The sequence below is a fragment of the Chelonia mydas genome, chromosome 10 (assembly GCF_015237465.2).
Source record: "Chelonia mydas isolate rCheMyd1 chromosome 10, rCheMyd1.pri.v2, whole genome shotgun sequence".
Classification (NCBI taxonomy): Eukaryota; Metazoa; Chordata; order Testudines; family Cheloniidae; genus Chelonia; species Chelonia mydas.
Genome location: NC_051250.2, coordinates 65,677,281 through 65,693,103, shown reverse-complemented (window position 1 = coordinate 65,693,103; position 15,823 = coordinate 65,677,281). Strand labels below are relative to the sequence as shown.

Sequence of the window (15,823 nt, the reverse complement as noted above, 5' to 3'; positions counted from 1 at the left end):
GCATTTTGCATTATGGAACTTAAAAAAAATCTTACACTTAATTCTAGTGATCTTTTTCATGTTTAATCCAAAATATTACATATTTTAAAATACAATTCAGTTTAGACATTGGACAGCTGAGTCTCTTCAAGGTGTGATGTCAGAAATTTAAAAAAAAAAACAAGTCTCCCAAATCTGTCAGATAATCAGGTTAAGTAAGACTCTCTTCCTTCTACTACCTAGGGTTGCCAATTTTGGTTGGATGTATTCCTGGAGATTTTATCACGACATCTTTCATTAAAGATTAATCTTTAATTTCTGGAGATTCCAGGCCAATCCTGCAGGGTTGGCAACCCTACTCCTACTCCTGTTTTGTTGTTCTCCAGTGAAGAGCTTTGCTCCCTCCTGAAGTTCATAAATCCACAACAACCATAGGTTTTCCCACATATCCTTTCCAGTATATCTGCATACTAACCTGACACACTTCCTGCTTTTCTAATCTTTGGCAGTAAACAGATAGTTGTGGTACCATACTGTGTGTTGCATTCATAATATCCATGAGGAGTAGGATAAGACCATTAAACCTATTTAATTCATGACCTATGGCATAGGTTGATCTTGCTATCTTAGAAAGCAAGTAGCAGTTTCACTAATGATTTCACTAAGATTAGAGCTGGGCCCTTCAACCCTGGTTGAAGACTATTTAGTGCATTTCTTCAGTGCACCATAAGAACCAGTGAAAAGGCTTGCACCATTTCTTAACTGTAGTCAGAGATTGAAAAATGATGGATGATCTCTTTCTTTTGAACAATGATTAAAGTTTTAGATAAACTTCAGCCAGTGTGCAGAATGCCTTGTGTAAAAAAAAACAAGTTGTAGTTCTCCTCTAAAGCAACTGTGTTAGGGTCCGTGCTTTGATCTTTTAAAAAAAATCATTATAGCTGGTAGCGGAGGGTGGGTATGTGAGTATGGGAACATGCATCTGTACACAGAGACACAGATGATTATGTCTGGGTGAAATATGTCTGAACAAGTCCTGAAAATATATCATTGTGTGTGGATATTTGTCTAACTTAGTGTTTGATATAAGGAGATTGAAGTAGCCAAAGATATAGAAGCTGATGCGTTAACCCGCCTCACCACTTAGCTCTTCAGGGGCTCATAGTGCCAAGGAAGCCTGGAATGGAAGCTAGAGGCTTTTGTTTAACAGCTGTTCACCAGCTGAACAGGCATGCAAGGCAGTCAGTATGCAGAGCTGGGTAACAGAGCTGTATGCAATGCGTGGTTGGACACTTCATATTTTTCGCAAAAACAACACACAGTTATTTTGGAGAGAGAGAGAGAGACACTTACAAATGATTTGGCTGGAAGGTTTGTTATTTTCTGACCTCTTCATTATTATACTTCTGGGTACGTTGACAGGGAATTGAGAATGGGGCCTCCTACTGGGCACTGTTCAAACATAGATAAGAGATAGTCACTGAGGTCAGAACACTGCATTTCTAGGATATTTCATTTTTCTTTGAACAAATTGTTTGTTGTTCTCTACAAAATATTACACAAATTGCTGCAGTTTTTAAGTTGAGGGGAGTGGTGGCCAGCATCAATCCGGGTCAGATTTGATGCCTTAATGGTGATTTAATGTTGGTGGAGTCTGACATTTTCCTGAATCACCTTAACAGATCGACAACCTTTGTAGTAGGTAAGTGCATGAATTAAGACAATCAACCCTACAAGTCCTGCTTACCATGGTTGCCTATGGTTCTGTGTTAACAGCTGGGTAAATTAATACTTTTAGGCTTCAGTCCTGGAGCTTGTTATGCATGGGTGGATTACTGCAGCCATGTGCAGCCTGACTGATTTTGGTGGGTTCCATATGCGTGCCGCATTCTGCCTGCAAGCAACAATTTGCAGGACTGGGCCAGACACAGCAAATCATGTCCCAGAACTGGTAGTCAAGGTTTTATCGTCATATTTCAGAGTGAAGAAATGAAATAGGTTGAGATTACTTGTGTAAGAATTTGCCATGCCTATATCTGCATACTTTATAATAAATTTGACTAGTGGGCAAGTGTTCTGAAATACTACAACCAAGTACTACAAAAGGTTTTTCAGCTAAATTTTGATTTTGCAAGATGCTAATCAGGAGTGCTGATATGATTATCCGAGTTTCAAATGGCAGTAGTTTCTTATATACAGAAATCTGAACTGGATAGGGATGGTGTTGTTCAGCGGGATGATGTGGAAATGGTGTTTTTATGTGTTTGTATAGAGCCTTACATAATAAGGCCCCTTACCTTATTTAGGCCTTTGGTTGCTGTCAGAATGCCCTCTCCCCAAAAAAGAGAGAGAAGAAATTAGGAAATCACCTTAGAACCCATATAACCTATAATCATGTTTTCTCTGCCATGCAGATTTCTGAATTAAAGGATTTGTGTATCACATATGTTAACTAATTATTTCTTAGCTTTAGTGACAATTACCAATAACATCTAAAATATAGTCTTTGAACAACAGGTGCTGTTTATTTGCGTACTGTGAAGAACATGTGAAGTCAATGTTCAAAGATATTCTTTGCTATATTGCTTTAAAATACACTGCAGAAGCTTCAGTGAGAAAGGAATAAACACACATGACATGTTTACCAGGAAACATTTCCTTGCTCATCAATCTCTAAACAAAGCGACATTCTTATTGAATAAGAAGGTGGCTGTGTCAAGATCTACTTTATCTCCATTGTTTTCACTTTCTCTATAGATACAGCCTAGATCGCTTTCTGTGGGAAAAGACTTATCTTGCACAAATATTTGCTTCCTACACTATTTTTCTGGGATATGGTCACTAAAGATGTGACTGTTGAAAAAGATCAATAGCAGTTGATGACGTTGCTAAATTAATATATCGTTAATTTTCTTCGAGGAAAGACACACACTCAAAATAATTCTGTAGTGAATGTGGTGCTTGTGAATGGAGGTGATTTGACAGAACTTTAAAAAAAAAAAAAAAAAAAAAAAACCCCACCCCAAACTTCACATAATGTATGCTGTATGGGCAGTCCAAGACTCCTAATTCTATCTGCAAATATACTTCTCCCCAGATCTGGAAGAGCCACTTCTTAGGATGAAAAGATAGTCATTTTTCATGTGTCCAATCAACCTTTGGCCTCTTGGCTGAGGCAGCCAATAAGCTTGTGCCATAGTGTTATTATGGTGGGGAATTTTGTGGGGCTGTGAGATATGAACACCTGTCCACTAGCCACTGCATTGAGGCCAGAAGTTAATTTCACATAGGCCAGGGGTGGGCAAACCTTTTGGTCCGAGGGCCACATCTGGGTATAGAAATTGTATGGCGGGCCATAAATGCTCACGAAATTCATGTTGGGGTGCGGGAGGGGGCTCTGAGTTAGGGCAGGTGGGATGGGGTGCGGGGGGATATGAGGGCTCCAGCTGGGGTGGGTCGGACTCTGGGGTGGGGCTGGGGATGAGGGGTTTGGGATGTAGGAGGGTCCTCCTGGATGGGACCAATGGGTTCGGAGGATGAGAGGGGGATCAGGGCTGGGGTAGGGGGTTGGAGCCCAGGAGGGGGTCAGGGGTGCATGCTGCAGGCGGTGCTTACCTCAAGCAGCTCCTGGAAGCAGCAACACGTCCCCCTTCTGGCTCCTATGTAGAGGCATGGCCAGACAGCAGCCAATGGGAGCTGCGGGGGCAGCACTTGGGGTGGGGGCAGTATGCAGAGCGGATCCCTCTGGTTACCCACCTGTGTAGGCGCCAGAGAGGGGACATGCCACTGCTTCTGGGAGCCACACGGAGCGGCCCCGAACCCTGCTCCCCAGCTGGAGCGCTGGAATGGGGCAAGCCCGAGACCCCACGGCCCAGCGGGAGCTCGAGGGCCAGATTAAAATGGCTTGTGGGCCGTAGTTTGCCCACCGTTGACATAGACCATCAGACCATTATTGGATAACAATACCTTTCCTTTATAGTCGACCAGGGACTGACTTAAGCTGGTGACCTAGCTGTGAAGAGCTATAATATACCATTACCAATCTGCTGAACTAATCAGTCCACATGAGTCTCACTTTCATTAGCATGAACTTCAGATTTCTCCCCAAAAGTAAATCTGATTGAGCTTGTCTTCCCTCTCGTCCTGCCACATACTGCTGCAGAATAGGAAAGGAGGCTTGATTTTTCATAAACATCCTTTGACATAAGAATGGGGAGTGAGGACATCATTAGTTATGGTCTTACGCTTTATATGATAGTTTTCATGGTAACATTTAATGGCCATGTAAAATACTTAAAAGTAAACATGAATCCTTCTAAATCTTATTAGGAGAACAAAAAAAAAGGCGGGGGGGGGAGAAATGGTTGTAATGAGGCTTGCAGTTTGGAGCTATAGGGCATGATTTTCTACACACCAGCAAGTGCTACTGGAAGACACTTAGGGCACATCTACACTGCAGCTGGGAGCATGCCTCGCAGCCCGGCTAAACTGGCATGTGCTGGCTGAGTGTTAGCTAGCGTGCTAAGACTAGCAGCTCAGGAGGTGGCATGAGCTAACTGCCTGAGTACAAGTCCACCTGACCCTCTGGATCCATACTCAAGTGTCTAACCCATCCCATTGCCCAAGACACAACGTCCACACTGATATTTCTGGCATGCTAGGTCAAGCAGAGCTAGCTTATGTCTGTCTGCTGGGCTGGGAGGAACACTCCCAGTTGGAGTGTAAACATACCCATATGTACAGTCCTTCCAGTCTGAGTAGTGACTGTAAATGTAGCACCTTTGTGCTCAAATATCTCTAACAAATTCCTTTTTATAAATTGGTTCTAAAAGAGGGTAATATACTCATTTTTAGGATTGTCTCAGTCACAAAACCACAGGATCCCATGTAGTACTGAGGAAATCTCTTTGCCCATCCAGTATTCTATTTCAGCAGTATAAAAGAGACCCCCATTTTAAATGGATGTCCTTTAGAAAATAACTTTTCTTGAACACTCCTTGTTATATAATGCTTCTATAGTTTTATATTGAGCATACCACAGCAAACTGTCATGCCTTGCAATGTGCATTTTATTTAAAGAATCCTCAGCAGAACATTAACTGTTCTTCCATTTGCAATTCTGGTAAAATTGATTCTTGATTCAGGTGCCAGAAATCATTACTAAGAAAAAAATTACCATGTGGGTTTTGAAGTGCGGTGTGTTTTTATTTCATTTTTTGCAGTCATGACTACACACATGAATCCCTGATATGCTATTAGCTTCAGGGCTCCTTTAATGCAGTTGTGATCACTTTAGATAAGCTATTACCAGCAGGAGAGTGGGGTGGGGGGAGAGAAAACCTTTTGTAGTGGTAAACACCCATTTTTTCATGGTTTGTGTGTATAAAAAGATCTTCTGTACTTTCCACAGTATGCATCTGATGAAGTGAGCTGTAGCTCACGAAAGCTTATGCTCAAATAAATTGGTTAGTCTCTAAGGTGCCACAAGTACTCCTTTTCTTTTTGCGAATACAGACTAACACGGCTGTTACTCTGAAACTTTTCACATGAGGAGCCTTATTGAGCTCATGTGTGTAAGAGTACTCAAAACTGTAAGTGTTTGCATGATCAAGGGCGTAGTAGCTTAATGCCTGACCCTGAAGGTGACTCCCTGTAGCCAGGCAAGTCAATGCGGCTCCCCGGGGGCACAGCAATTTGTTGTCATCACATATAGAATCAGTTGTGGGAATGGGGCTTTTTTTTCAGCTTCTGTGCACGAAATAAAACCATAGTTTGCACTATTTCAGTATTACCATTAGGAAAGAGTAAGATAAAACAAGAGAAAAAATCATAATGTCACCGTATAAATCCATGGTACGCTCACACCTTGAACACTGCATGCAGTTCTGGTCACTCCATCTCAATAAAAATATATTAGAATTGGAAAAGGCATAGAGAAAGGCACGTAAAATTATTAGGGATATGGAACAGCATCCACATGAGGAGAGATAAGAGACTAAGAAGCGGGGGCATAATAGAGGTAATAAAATCATGAATGGTATAGGGAAGTGTTATTTACCTCTTCACATAAGACAATGAAATTAATAGGCAGCAGGTTTAGAACAAACATAAGGAAGTACTTCACACAATGCACAGTCAACCTGTGGAACTTATTACCAGGGGATGTTGTGAAGGCCAAAAATATAACTAGATTAAAAAAAGAATTAGATAAGTTCATGGATGATGGGTCCATCAATGGCTATTAGCCCAGATGGTCAGGGATGCAAACCCATGCTGTGGGTGTTCCTAAACCCTGACTGCCAGAAACGGAGACTGGACAAGAGGGGATGGATTACTCAGTAATTGCCCTGTTCTGTTCATTCCTTGTGAAACATTTGGCACTGGCCACTGTTAGAAGACATGATGGTGGGTTAGATGGATCACTGGTCTGGCCCAATTGGCCATTCTTGTGTTCTTACCAACCCTAAACATTCAGAAGGCCCATTCAGAAGTTCATGAGACTCTTATAATTTTAGCATCTTTTAGCCTTCTGTTTTTTGAGGTTTTAACATTTGCGTTCTTCAGTGTTTTCTCCATGACCATGATGGTTAGAAATATATTTTTTAATGAAAGTGGTCATTTTCATATAATCATGCACAGGGGCTTTAAGAAAAACACCAAATATCACAGGAGGACTCTCTATAGAATCATGAGAGACGGCAATCCTGTTGCTCGTATTCAAATTTTTAATAACAGCAACATTCCTGACAATGAAATAAATCATCCATAACTGTAGAATCCCCCCACCAATACCCCTACTATTTTTGCACTTGTTTGTTCATTTATAGTTCATGAATGAAGGGTGCAGTTACAGTGATCACAGCTATCTACTGCATAAGAACATTCTGGCCAAGCAGTTTATCATGAATTGCTGGGTTATGCATCTACAGTATTCACAACTGTTTTCTTATATCTGATTGCAGATAGAGCCATCTTTGGAATTCTTTCAAGGGCACATATCCATACACACGGAAGGACTTGATACCCATGATCGTGCTGAGCCCAGAGCTGTGGTCAAGTCTGTGTCCAGAAAGTATTAAAAAAATGCCAATTATTTAATGCAGATTTGGTCATTTATTCACTTGATTTGATTCTGCTCCCACAGCGTGCATGGTTCATAATTCCCTGGGGTGTGTTTAGTTTAGTTATATTGTAATTTTGTTCTGAATGCCATTATTATGAATGTGGCTCATGTTATTCCAAATACTAGTGTACATGAATACAGTATTTATTCCATCATCTGTGTATTTGTATATGTTGCTGTGCCTGTAAATGAATAAAGCATGCAGAAAGCAAACGCATTGGATTTCATGGAGTATGGAGAGAGATTTTATTTTAAACAACAACACAACATTATAAAACAACAAGAAGTTGTTTCTATCTTGGAGGTATATGAGGTTTCATTTACATTACAATATGTGCTACGGAAATTGAAATTTGAAAGTGAGTGACCTAGCATATTTAGTCTTGGGAGTGTATTTAATAATTTACACACAATAAATGTGTAGTGGTGTTGAAATTCTTTGGAATTGAAAACTATTAAGCTGTGCAAAATTAAACTGGCGAGAGTGAAGATATGGTGTAGCTTTGTGTTTGGTTGTTCTGCGACTGTTAAGTGTGAATTAGAGGATTAGAATATTGTAGTGCTTTAGCTATTTATTAATAGGCATGTATCTTGTAAAATGAAAGCTCTGCCATTTTGATATGGAAATAAGTTTGGCAGGTGTGACTGTTAGAAGGCAGGAAGGGTGGACTGGGCTTGCCTCTCTCCCTCTGCTCCCTGTGATCTTAGCAAACCTTGCAGTGAGACAAAAAGGAGAGCATCAGAAGGAAAGGGTTACTCTCCACTGAAAACAGCAATAATACCTGGAGCTTTTGTACGCTTTCAGATGTCACCAGCCACTGCTGGAGTTTGGAGGGGCTGCACATCTTGACTTAACATACCCATTCCGTTTTTAATAATCAGGGGTCAAAGATGGCAAATCAACACTAAATAACATGTCTTAGAGATGTCTTCCTCATACTATGCAGTAGTGAGTGCCAATGCTGCACTCTGCTGTTGGAAGCATTTTGTAGGGCACATAAAATAACTACATTACACCCCAGCCTGGTGTTTGGTAAAATGGTGTATCTATAAACTACAATATGTTGAAATAAAACAGATCTTGGTTTTGCACATTATTATTCTATGTCAGTTGCAGGGCATTTGCACTTGAAATGTGACTAATACACATTAAATATTAATGGAAAATCTGCGGGGGGGGGTGTTAATTTATAATGGGACTGAATTATTCTCTTACACCTTTTGAAGCGGTGTCATGGGTGTAAGTAAGAGCAGAATTTGGCTCTCCCGGTGTACTCCAAATTTGACTGGCTGGTTGTGAATGTGGCTTTTACTTGATGGTGCCAATTAGAAATTAAAACATTCATTGGGGAAGATGCATTGTTTTCAGTGTCTGTTTCCTCTTCTCTTTGTCAGTTCTTGCACTTCTCTATATCTCCTCTTTTTTTTCTTCATTGTGTGCTTTACCCACAAAATTAAAACTAGGGGTCACCTAATGAAATTAATAGGCAGAAGGTTTAATACAAACAAGAGGAACTACTTTTTCATGCAACACACAATCAACCTGTGGAACTCATTGCTGTGGGATGGTGTGAAGGCCAAAAGTAAAACTGGGTTCAAAAAAGAACTAGTTAAGTTCACGGAGGACCAGTCCATCAGTGGTTATTACCTTAAGAGGGTCAGTGTGAAGCCCCTTGCCCAATACAGCTGTTAACCTCTGCAAGAAGTTGGAAGTGGAAGATAGTGGTGGATCACTCCAGAATTACCCTGTTCTGTATGGTCTCCCTGGAGCTCTTGTATTGACTCCTGTTGGAGGCAGGATATTAGACTAGATAGACTATTGGTCTGAGCCATTATGTACCTATCCCCTTTATTTCTATATCTTCCAGGTCTTTCCCCAGAATATTTCCCCTAATTCTGTTTTCTAAGTTTGCCAGTCAATCTCTTCCTCCTCCCACCCCAACATCCACCCTTTTACACACCATCAACCCTGACTTAATGTTGCATACACACCCTCTTCCATGGAGCACCAGGCATCTTGATATGCAGAGGACAAAACTGCAGTGAGGGTCTCACTGCTCAGAAGTCAATACCACTTGAAAAGGCACGACCTTACCCATCACCCCAGTGGCTGGATTCCTACCAGGTTGCTGCCCCTGAATATTATTTGGCAGCTCCATTTATTTTTGTAGATGCCAGCTGGTGTAAGTGTTTTGAGTAAATTGGAATCCCCTCCCAAACTCAATCTGTCACTGCCGCCACCACCACACACACATAACATCCTGGGTGCTGGAGAAGGAGCTTTCTCTCTAGACTTTCCCTCCTACCCAAAGATTCCCGGCAACCTCAAGACTGGAGGTGATGGGGGTATCAGCCTCTGTTTTGGGGGTTTACCTTTTCAGTGAACAATTCCAGTGTCTGTCTGTGCGCAAGACTTTCCCAAGCTGCAAAAGAAGACTGAGTCTTGCTAGTTTGACTGCTCCCCAGAGGGTTCTGAATAGCAGTAGGCAAGACTGGCAAAGCTACAAGCCGCAGCAGAGGTACTGGAACTGTCAGTCTCCAGGCTCAGGATGACTATGTTATGTTATGCCCACAAAAAATACAGAGCAAGCAAATGGGGGAGAGGGGAGAAGATATCTATTCCCTGGCTGCGGAGCTATCTAGTATTTTTTTGTAAGAGCCCAAGAGCAAGTACTTTAAAGGGGAAATTTCTCTGACTTCCCCATTATGGATAAACCGTAGCTGCTTACTCAGGTGGCATTCTGACATGTTTTAATTTGAAGGTAATTATTGGCATAGACTCACTTGTATTTGCTTAATAAAAACTTGACATGTAAGTGGGCTTTAGGCCTCTTAAGCTGAGCATTTTATGGTTGAAGTGGTCTATGTACAGTGTAGAGAAATGCCCCTTTTTTCTAGCTAAGTGCTGCACAAATATTAGCATTTGAAATGAGAGCCAAATTCACATACCTAGGACTGCATATAACATCAGTCTCACAGAGCTACTGATAAGGAATAGCTGGAATAATTTATATTTCTTCACCAACATAGTGAGAAAGTTCCATTGTATTTGAAGTGTCTTCCACATGAGTATTGAATTTATTGAATTTGGCACAGCCATCCATCCAGAAATGTACTCAACAGCTCCTGAAAAATTTAAAACCATGCAGATATCTTACAAGGGAAAAACATTACTACTGCACCTGCGTGGTTTTTGTTTTTTGTTTTTTTTTTTTCATTTTTAGGCCTCATTAGGTTTTTCACCAGCAAACCACCTTTGCCAAGTTAATTCTACAATTAGAGTATCAGATATGCCCAGTGTCAGTAAATTCAATTTGATTTGTATGATCATGTATTATCTAGCACCTAGAGACCTCAATCAGGATCAGGGCAGGTTTGTGCTAGATGTTACCCAAACAGAGCAGAACGCAGTCCCTGCCCTGAAGATCTTACGGCCTAGAGGTGTGTCTGCACTTTGAGTTGGAGGTGTAATTTCCAACTCGAGAACGCACATCCTCACTAGCTCTGATTGAGCTAGGGCGCTAAAAATAAAAGGGTAGCTGCAGCAGTGGGAGGGGCTAGCCGCCTGGAGTAGGATTCTGTCTGAGATGCTAGCTGTGTACTCAGGGCTGTTAGCGCTTCCTACCTCTCTCACCATGGCAGCTACATTTCTATTTTTAGTGTGGTGGGTTTGTCTCCTCAAGCTGGAAATTACTCTTCCAGCTCCAGGTGTAGCCATGGCCTAAGATAACACAACAAGTGGGTGTAACAATCTGCTGGGAGGAGCAAAGGATTGAACATAATGGAAAATATGAAGGCCAGATATGTACACAGATTGATGGTTTTGAGGTGGGTAAATAAAAATATATATAAAACAAATATCCGAGATTCACACTGGTGTTCTACCTAGATATTAATTAGCCTTGTGCAAAACACCTTCTAGCAGCCTCTTCAGTTTGTGTGTTGTAAACATCCTATTTCTCTGAGACTGATATGATGGGTTGTATTGGAATAAACTGACATTTCAGCATCCTATCATAATTATGTCAAGATAATGTCTTAATTATATAATATTCTAAATGTGTTATGTTGAGTGGTAATGTCATGTAATGTTCACTATTTTATATAATCGGTTAGCCCTCAGACTCAAGGAATAAAAAATTATATAAATATAGTAGAGTTTTCTTTACAGTTTAAAATTTAACTTGGATGGAAGGTGCAATTTGAAGTGGAAATAGAATATTTACTGACATTACTGCCTTAATAAATCCTAACTGTAGTCTTCAATCCAAATAACTTCATGTTTATCACATGTATTGTTCTTCTAACCCTGCTTCTTCTCTGCTCTCATGTTGTTTATACTGTCATCTTTAAAAACAAACAAACCTGTACTTTGTGTGGAATTCTCATGTTGGGTAAAATTGTCTGTGAATTGACAGTGCTATAGTTAGGAAATGAAGCTGTGGGGTGGGACCCCAAATACTTCACCCATAAATACAGCTTGTTGAACTAAAATGTAATACAATTTTTTTTCATCATGGTTAGCTACTTTGCAGCTGATTAAATTTTCGTGCACATCCATAGAACAGAACGAAAGGAAGGACTGAGATTTTAGTATGTAAATAGTGACACTGGGCATTTGGTTTGATAAAATTGTAAGGAGAATCTGCAGTGACTTCTGTCTCTAAGTAATGATTCATATGGCTGAGTGGTATGAGGAAGGAAAGCCGTGTGGTTTTAGAAAAAGCAGGTGGATTTGGCAAAGATGTGTGTCAATGTAATTTAATTGAAATGATGTGCTAATCTGAGGAAGAAGGTGCTAATGTTGTAACAGTGTCCAGTTATAGCAACATGGGAACTAAAAGTGCATTTGTACTGGTGGCCCAAGAAGGGAAGAAGGTCAGTGAGTTCAGGGAGCTAAATGTCACATGGTAAGGCTAAGAATAGGTATAGAACGCTGGAGTGTTGATTCAGATAGTAATTTTAGTGCACTGTTTTTCCATTTAGAATTCCAGGGTTATCTCATTTGAACTGTGAGGTTTAGGTCTGCTGTTTTCAACATGGTTGATCAAGAGCGGACTTCTGCAACATTTCATCTTCCACAAACTCATGCATCCATTTCTCCTGTCCCTCCCTATTCCAGAGAACAGCCCATCTTCACCACCAGAGCACATGTCTTCCAAATTGACCCCAGCACCAAGAAGAACTGGGTTCCTGCAAGCAAGCAGGCTGTAACTGTTTCCTACTTCTATGACAGCACAAGAAACAGCTATCGGATTATCAGTGTGGATGGAGCCAAGGTAGGAGGCTGACGGATACATCTGGCATGCTTATTGATTGGAGAGCATCGTGTGATGCTGCTCAACATTAACTGGTAATAGATATGGATGGGCCAGCCTACAGAGATAATTGAATAAATACTTAATTTGTATGTAATCCACTCTGTTTATTTGTACTGTGAAAGCTTCGAGTGCAGAAGTAAGTGCGTGTGTGTGTGTAATAACAAGTGGCTTTCTGAACACAGTCATACTTATGGAGGCAAGACTATATCAATTTAGAATAGCTTAATAATATTGACATCTTGGCAGGCCAGTAGTTCTTAGTGTCAACTTTTGGCGAGTATTTGGCTGATTGTGTCTTAAAATATTGTCCATTAAAGGTACATCTGAATTTTTGTGGCAAAAACCTATTTTTAAAGGGTACAATGGGAGAGGTGCACGCTCGGACTGGAGCTATTAGTTTTGAAGAGAAAGGATTGCCCACTCCTTGGGATAAAATAATATGTCTTCAGTGAGTAATTATGCCCTCCTGCCTGCACCTTGATAGACTGTCACACTGCTGGTCACTTTTTTCAGTCTGCAAGACATAGTCTGCTATTGTAATTCGCAACCCCATGCACCATTCCTCCTAGCACAGTGAAAAAGTGAAGAAACTCCACAATGCTGCAGCCCTTCTCTTGCGCCCCCCTCCTTTAATTAGTTTTTATTGTTTTCGATAATGACTGGTTAAGGCCAAATTCTGCCCTTGGAAGAATGTCTACATTGATTCAGTGGGAGCCCCAGATGTGCATTTGAGGGCAGAATTTACCCCTTGCATGTTTCCTTTGTAAAGGTCTAAACTGGAACAGCTTCAGTTTACCACTTAATTCAGTGGTTAATGTTAGCAAGGCAGAGTTCATTAGCCTTCAGTAGACCAACTTCAGTGACTATTTTATGTAAATTATTTCTCTCTCTAAAATAGATTACAAATTACAGTTTTATTTTGGACTTAATAGAAGCAAATAAACATTTCAGTTACTATGTTTGGGGTGGCGTACATCTCTTGATGCTTGTGTGCTTCTTTGTCATGCTCAGTGCGCTTTGAGAGGAGCCTTGGTATATTCTACCAAAAGACATTAAAAAAGAGAGCAAAAAAACTGTCAGCATTAGGGTGCACATGCACCAAATCAGTCTGAGTCATCTGAAATTAAAAATCTCCTGAGATACGTTCAGCAGAGAATGAATTGCTCACCAGCCTCTGGATTTTCTTTCCTCTTTCCAGAATAGTAGGCCTGTGCTAGCTGAGAAGCAACATAGTGTTTACGCTGGCTTCTTTGGAGTTCTTCATTACCCCTTCTGTGGAGTCCTTCCATGCTGGGCATCCCCCTGTTTGGGAATATAGGCTGGAAAAGGAAGCTCTGGTATTGTGCTGCCAGATTCAGCCAGTATGCTTCACTTTTCTAGCACCTTTTTTCCATCCAAGAATTTCATCACATTTACTAATATCAGTTAATTTAGCTTCATAACTTAGCCTGTGAGTAAGTGCTGTTATCCCCATTTTAAAGATGGGCAAACTGAAGTATGGCTAGATTAAACTAGTTGAGTGAGGAAGTCTATGGTGAAAACAACTTAGATTTCATGACTCTCCATTTTATGCCTTAACTGCAAAACCTCCCTCCTTATAGGCCACTGCTTTGCTTAGACAAGTCAGTGCAGGACATGCTGAGACACTTGCATAAAAATCGCATTGAAATCCCACTTCAGCGCATTTGCTATAGTTTTACCACGCCACGCTGACATTATGTAGCAGCAATAAAATGTTATGAAAACTCTCTAGAGTGCAGTGCAATTCATTCCACATGGGTGGTGGTTTTGGTTGTGTAAGCTTCATTTTACTTTTTTTAAAGCTTTCATTGTTCCTCTGGAGCTACATGTTGAATTGCAAATATGGAAAAGAATGTAGGGTCACTCCAATCGCTTTACTGTTGTTGTCATTCATAAAGTCAGGGACTGGCTGCATAATACTAACTTAATGAATATTTGTTACCCTTCTGATGTGTCACTAGTCTGACAGGTCTTGCTCCTTGAAAGAGTGGTTTGTTAGGAAAATCATGTTTTTCCCCCTAATAATTACCGAGTGTTTAGGGAGCACTTGATGTGTCTGTAGAGGGCTATGCAGTTTTCTCTGTGTGGAAATGCATTGTACATTTATAGAGAACATATGCAGTTAAGAAAACATGAAGTAAAACAGGTTGGAGAAAGAAATGTGAATAGTAGGTATCTCTGGCTGTCTGACCAGCATTTGTCTTCGCAGCAGAATGGTTACTAGAGGTAATGTATCAACTATAAGGATGGCATAGATGAGTTAAACTACATGGCGAATCAGTGATCCAAAGAGACACACGCAAACCTTAGCCACCAGAGACCAGGGTAGTGTCTTTGATGTAACCTCTCACAGAAAAAACAGCTGACACATTCCCCTTTCTGGATAGGCTGTTAGTATTTATATCAAGTGTGAACATAAGAATCTTTTGCAAGATAACATTACCAAGGAAAGGAACAGAGCAATATGTCTTTTAATTACATAATAACAAAGGAACTTTGTAACTTTTTCAAGAAAGTAATTTAATCATAATTCTTGGAGGAGTCATTCGCCAGAGGCCGTCTAAACAGGAAGATACAGAACGCTAAAGGAAGTAATATTGACAAATAGGGCTTGGAATGTTCCAGATTTAATGAGGTGACCATTGGCTCCGCCATAGGAAAACCCCTAGTGTTTTAGGCAAAAGTCAGAGTGTGACTTAAACTGGGGAAAAAACATGAGCTAATAAAAGTGGCTGGTTACTGTGCAGTGTGCGGGGGAAAGCATAGGCCAGACTCCTCATTAAAATCAATCTATATTATTCTACCTTTAGAAACACAGAGAGCTGAAAGATTGCGAATTAAACAGAGCAATAACCTCCATCACCCTTTGGAGTTATGCATGGTACTGCCTGGATTGATTTTAAAACAAAAAAAACCCTTCAAGTTGTAAATATTTGTTAAAAAGGAAAACTGAGGTTGGAAAAATAGGAACCTAACATATTTCCATAGAGAACCTGAGAATTAAAACTGTTATTTTCAGCCCCCTCCAAATATGGGGGCAGTGCAGTCATGACAATAAGCAAGGGCTAGGTCTCTTCCCCCCCGCCCCCATTTCAATCTATTGACCCTGTGTAAGGCTGATAGACCACGGTCGTTGGTGGGTGGGATTGAACCTGGGGCCTCTGGAGCTTAGTGCATGAGCCTCTACTTTATGAACTAAAAGCCATATGGTCTCGAGTTAAGGCTGTAGAGCAGACTCATTAATCTCTTTCTGTCTCTCTAAGTGGTCTCGATACCACTAGATGAGACAGAACACCAAACCAACGAGGTGTGTGGGTTGCATACTTCCCCTAGCCTGAGGTACGTCCCAGCTGAAATCCCGGACGAGCCCCCACTTGTA

General features: G+C 40.8%; 1 protein-coding gene across 2 annotated transcripts in view; it reads left to right on the top strand.

Annotated features, from left to right (window-relative positions):
• HOMER2 (homer scaffold protein 2) overlaps positions 1-15,823 on the top strand; it is a 106,516-nt gene that overhangs the window by 32,658 nt on the left and 58,035 nt on the right. For both annotated transcript variants that reach the window (XM_043524454.1, XM_037910710.2), the window contains exon 2: positions 12,225-12,381. Coding sequence is in view for 1 of the 2 variants with exons in the window: in XM_037910710.2 (XP_037766638.1) it covers positions 12,225-12,381 (157 nt within the window). In the remaining variant the exon portion in view is untranslated. The remainder of the gene's footprint in view (positions 1-12,224; positions 12,382-15,823) is intronic.